The following is a 5473-nucleotide window of genomic DNA, read 5'->3' as shown; positions in this document are numbered from 1 at the left end:
TTCTTTGGATTTTCAAGAGAATCCTTTAAAACTTTTGTTATTCATATAAAAAGGAATTTATATAATCCAAACCCATTATGTGGTTTGGGAATCAGATTCACCCAATTTACCTCTTGAAATTCCGAAAATGTTTATAGGGCTTCATGGATGTGAATATAGTTAGGGGGGAAAACAGAGAGAAGAGGAACAAGCAGCAGAAAATTTTATGCTCCGAACTACACTAAAACAATCTAGGATGTCAGCTCACTCCCTTCACTGTTCACGAAACAATTTTATTTATTTTCAATTATTTTTTTTAATTTCATTTATTTTAAATTTGTTTTCATAATTTTTTTAGTTTACCATGAAAATCAAGCTGACTAAATACATCAACAGTATCTTAAATTTTATTTTTAACTAATTATTCAAGTTAACTTTAAACCCACCAAAACATGTCAAGGCAACTCTTAATTTTAAGCAGGAAATCAAAACGGGAAGATTTTCAAGAATGACATGCAAACCAACGTTTTTAATAATCTTAATCTGACCTGCGGCCTAGCATGACATGTAAACTAGTAAAAATAAATTAAAGAGATTTAAAAATGGTTGCAATTTAATCATATGCTAATGCAAGTAACATTACTGCTGTCATTCAACAATTGATAATTTAACAGGGGCGTTCTGCTTCTGTTATTTGGTCATGGTCTCACTTGAACGCCCTTCAAATTACCAAAAAATGGCACCACAACCAGGTGATTGATTCAGTTCCCCGAATATTAAAATCACCCCAATGAACGAAATCTAATTTGTCTTTCAGTAACAATTAATTCGATGCCGTGTGTTTGGTGTCGAATTTGTCTTTCAGTAACCATTTATTCGATGTCGTGTGACTGGTGTTGTGGTTGGTGATGGGTAATGCTCACGGGTGTCTGTCAATCGTGAGAAGGGCTGATCATTGCGGCCAGGCATGCCTCTTTGAGAAGAAGGTATATTCTGAATCTTTGGATCGGAGGCTGACTTTGAGAATGCTTGAGCTAGCTCCAAGGCAGATACAATTTTACCAGGGCGGTTTCCTGCGGAGTCAGATGAAGCAGGTTTTGGTTCTTCAATAGGTTTGCGCCAAGTTTCAGGTTCAGGTCGCTGTTCTTTGGCGTCCTTCCTGCTTTTCCATTTATCATTCCTCCAGTTTTTCCTTTCCAGATCGGTTTTCTCATGGTCCATCCGTTGATCTTTCCTCTCAGAATCCCTCCCATTTCTTCTGTCGATAGCCCCTCGGTTGTCATTTTTCTGACTCTGACGAGCAGTTGGAGCCACATGTTCTGATGTCGTCTCATTCTTGGGAGAATTCATCCTTCATGCACAAATTCAATCGTCACTAGCAACTACTTATCTTGAGATCTATATCAATCATTCCTATATATGCACATACTAATAGACATCTAAACACAACGAGTCTGAGATTATCGATTAAAACACACAGGGCATGGTGCCATTACAAGGAATGAAAGACATTAACAAGATGATGCGGAGAACAAGATACAAAATCAGTACATGAAACTCTTATTAATGATAAAACAAAATCAATAACAGGGAGTAGGAATGATATTCAATGTAAAAGATAACCAAGTTTGACAAAGAAAAGTAACCATGTCTCTGAAATACACTGAAGAAAGTAAATACCTGTTGGGCGAATGATTCAGGTCAAGGTTATTGATTGCTATGTCATCCACACCTCGTTCCTTGAGAACCTGAGAAATATGCAAAGTTATTTGCAAACTTAAAACAATTAACTGAACAACGCAGCTAAAAGTGAAAGGGATGTACATGGACCAATTTAGAGAAGATGAATAAAAATCTAACAATTCATCTTAAAAAGACCTTCAAAACAATGGAAAGAGAGGGGAGGCATCAGTTTGCAAATGAAGCATAAAAACTTCAGAAAGGAAGGTGTTAGCATGGATGAATAACATAGATTCATGAATCCGGAATAATCATAATAAAAGACAGAAGATGAATACATACCAATTCCCGTGGACGAGCACTGCCAAACAATGTACTCCTGCATCAGTCAAAGAAGACATTAGATAGATAATGATATTGCCAGATAACTACCAACCCGCAACAACCTACCCAGCAAAAGTGATGAGTTAGTGTATATTGTAATTTGTGAAAGAAACATGACAGAGAGAGCCCGATACAAGACATGAAATGCACTTGACAGCTTACAAACCCTAAAACTGTACAACTACCACAAAAGGTAGATTGATGATGAAAGTCAAAAGCTGACATCCCAGACCAGAACAGTTAGTACAGTACAGAAATACCAGGCAAGAAGCCTCTGTTTGCAAAAAGCATGATTTAGTATTGGGAGGGGTACATGCAACTATTGGGAGATTGCAGTCAACTAGGAAACAAACCACAACCTGCCAATTCCAACCAATATGTTTATCTCCTCACTTTAGTATGAAAATAACTTTTCCCAAAGTAAAAATAAATTAGCGAAGCTACATAATAGTTCCCTTGGACTCATGCAACAGATCAGCAAATAAAGCATGCAAGTGTTATCCCATCACATTGGGGGACCCCAAGCATGACATATTTGGAGTTATGTTAGTGCAGAGACATACATTACTGTTTCTGGAAGGATAATGGCAAAAACGTTCTCTATAATAAACATAAAGCCAACCATGGCCATGCACCTTCCTCACTCTGGCAGAGGCTGGGTGGCAGTGAGGATTGTGGCTCCCTTGCCCTTAGAAGTTCCAAAGACCCCTTGGTTCAATAACCACAGGCCCTCTCCCTCAATTAAACACCCTTTATCCCCTTTTCTCTGCCTTGGTGACTCTGGAGAAAATCCTATCTTTGCCACTGCTTCCTCAGTTATAACTTATAGCTAGGATAGCAATTACATTTTCTCATTGAACATATTGGAAACAGACACAAAATAACAAGCAAAGTTGACCGCAGTTAAGGATGGCACTCATGTGTTACAACCACATTAAATGTTTTGACTTTTGACTAAAGACAAATAGCAATTATATCACTTGCTAATTCTCAAAAGTTAACTGAATTTCACAGAAAAAGAGGCATTAATCAGGCATCAACCAAAATTAGGTCACATCCATAAAATAAATGTATTAACAAAGAGCAGGAGGACCAGCTGCTAAGAATCATATATGTGATCAACTTTTGAGCAACTGGAAGAATATTGGATCACCAATGAAAATGCAACAAGCTGGACAAATCATTGTCAAGAAGCTTTCAAGACATTTTCTTATTAGACACAGCAGGAGATGCATACATAGAGTGGGCACAGGAGTATGAAAATAATTTGTCACCGTAAACCTACTCCCCCTCCCCTCCCCAAAATAAATAAATAAATAAAACTGCTATAATTAACATTATATGCTCAAAACATTCAATCCAATCTCAATATCTTCCAAGTTTCAATCATGAACTAGGAGACGAGTGGTTGTGGTAATCATCTGCTCAGTGCAGTTATTTAGCAAAATTCTAAAGCAGACTTAGATATTAATTTCTTTAAGAATACATATTCCTCCAAACCAAGTATCACCCTGTATTCAGTAATGACTTTGTAATCACTAAAAGAACAAGAAAATTCCTTAGTTAAAAAATATCAAGAAATAAGAAAGGTGCATCTACATTTGATTAAAAAAAAGAGCTTACAAACCTTTCTCTTTCAAGAATTCCATCAGATTGTTCAAGAGGCTGTGTGCGAGGCTTCAAATTCAATTTGGGACGCTCAATTGATCTCTCAGCTAGCTGACTAGCTTCAACCAACCCTGGTTTTGAAGGATTTTCATTTCCATACAACTCATGGGCAACTTCAATCTTCCCAGATACTATAGGCTGCTGGTGCCCCTATGTTTATCAAAAAATGGAGATCCCGTCATAATCAACAAACAATCAACTTGCAGAAAGCATTAAAACAGCACCAAAAAAACCCATGTTATACCTGTCTATAGTCATTTTCTGGTCTCTCCAATGGTTTAGTTCTTGCAAGAAGATTCAACTTAGGTCGATCTGATGCTTCAAGGGGCATTACTGATCGAGTTTGAGACCCAACAGCACCTCCAGTAGGAACCTCTTCGGAGTGCATTCGAGATTGACCCCTTCTATAATTCGACATTGTCCTTCCCCCACCCTGATTTCTATCTCCAGTGACCCAACCACTTTCAGCTTGACTTCCCCTTGCAGTATCATAATCACCCCTTTCCCTACCCACATCCACACTATGACTCGCACCGCTCTCCTGTGAATAAATCAGATGCGGTAAAAGATCACCAGGATTCTTTGATTGCCATAATCCTGAAGATACCTTTTCCAGTGCACTTGCTTGAGCAAACTTTGTCACAGTATTCGACGCTGACAACACAGCCGAGCCCCTCACCTCATTAACACTCACCACATCTCTCCTCGCCCCCCAAGCATTCGGCGGATTACTACTCACCCCCCAACCACCCGCATTCTGCGAGCTAACCACAATTGAACCTCTTCCCGACTTCAATGGAGACAAAGCACTCGGGGACTGTGGTACCGGGCTTGACACCGGTCTATCAGGCACCCTAATAGACGAAACATACTCCGGCTGATGAACGGCGCGAACATTTTCATCACTAATAGTACGACGAGGAGCAGATAAAGCATCTAATGGCTTACGCTCGTCCTCATCAAAGTTTCTACCTATAGGTGCAGGGTGAGATAAAAACGAAGCTTTCTCATCAAAACCACGAGCTGCTCCTGATGACTTGGGCCGTGGACGGAGATCCGGCCGCATCGAGTTGTTTCCCCAATTCGTCGACGCATTTCGGTCCCTCATCATACTGATCCAACAAACAAAGAAGAATATATAAATAAATAGATTTAAAAGATTTAAAATTTGTTCAAATTATTGAATTATTGCAAAAATAAATTAATTAAGTAGAGTAATTAACCTAATTCAAAATCACACAACAGTAAGCAAAAAAAAAGGTGAAGGACAGAGGGAGATTACAGGCCAGGAGCAGAAGGTAAAGGGAGATCAGAAGGAATAGAACCACCGTGAAAGTCCTTCAACGACATAGTCGACGCCGTTTTCTTCTTCGACATTCTCTCACTCTCGAATAATCCAAGCTCTCTCTCGTGATCGAAGCTTTAAAGAGGTGATTTTTTCTTTCTTTGTTTTTATAAGAATGGAATGGGGAGGAGGGAGAGGAAGAGAGAGAAGAGACGGCGTCGTATAGTCTTAAACGACAAAAGTTCTAGTGGGTACGGGGAGGTCGGTGGGTGGCTTTTTATTTTGAAAGTGTTTATAACTTAGAAGTACGGTAAAAATTAGTTTTTAAAATATTTTTTATTAAAAAATAAATTAAAATAATATTTTTTATTTTTAAAAAATATTTTTTTAGTATCAATATATTATAATAAAAATTTAATTTTAATATCATCGTCGAATTAGAACAATTAAAAAATTTTAATTTTAATAAAAAGCATG

General features: G+C 38.1%; 1 protein-coding gene across 1 annotated transcript; it reads right to left on the bottom strand.

Moving 5' to 3' along the window:
* Window positions 1–574: 574 nt before the first annotated feature.
* On the bottom strand, window positions 575–5229 carry LOC18107018 (uncharacterized). The gene is made up of 6 exons (XM_006372936.3): window positions 4994–5229; window positions 3956–4823; window positions 3671–3861; window positions 2002–2038; window positions 1660–1727; window positions 575–1330 (listed from the first exon to the last, which is right to left on the bottom strand). The coding sequence occupies exons 1-6, from the start codon at window positions 5086–5088 to the stop codon at window positions 841–843; spliced, it is 1749 nt and encodes a 582-aa protein (XP_006372998.1). The 5' UTR covers window positions 5089–5229; the 3' UTR covers window positions 575–840.
* Window positions 5230–5473: the final 244 nt, after the last annotated feature.

This window comes from Populus trichocarpa, chromosome 17 (genome assembly GCF_000002775.5).
Source record: "Populus trichocarpa isolate Nisqually-1 chromosome 17, P.trichocarpa_v4.1, whole genome shotgun sequence".
NCBI lineage: Eukaryota > Viridiplantae > Streptophyta > Magnoliopsida > Malpighiales > Salicaceae > Populus > Populus trichocarpa.
The sequence above is the reverse complement of the archived record's forward strand: the minus strand, read 5'-3'. Positions and strand labels throughout refer to the sequence as shown.

What these genes read in the sequence shown, in the direction of transcription:
- LOC18107018 (XM_006372936.3), bottom strand. Translation starts at nt 5,088, where the DNA reads ATGTCGAAGAAGAAAACGGCGTCGACTATGTCGTTGAAGGACTTTCAC. An exon ending in GGAATTCTTGAAAGAGAAAG is followed by an intron (nt 2,039 to 3,670) that starts GTTTGTAAGCTC and finishes TGACTGATGCAG; the next exon opens with GAGTACATTGTTTGGCAGTG. An exon ending in CTGAATCATTCGCCCAACAG is followed by an intron (nt 1,331 to 1,659) that starts GTATTTACTTTC and finishes TTGTGCATGAAG; the next exon opens with GATGAATTCTCCCAAGAATG.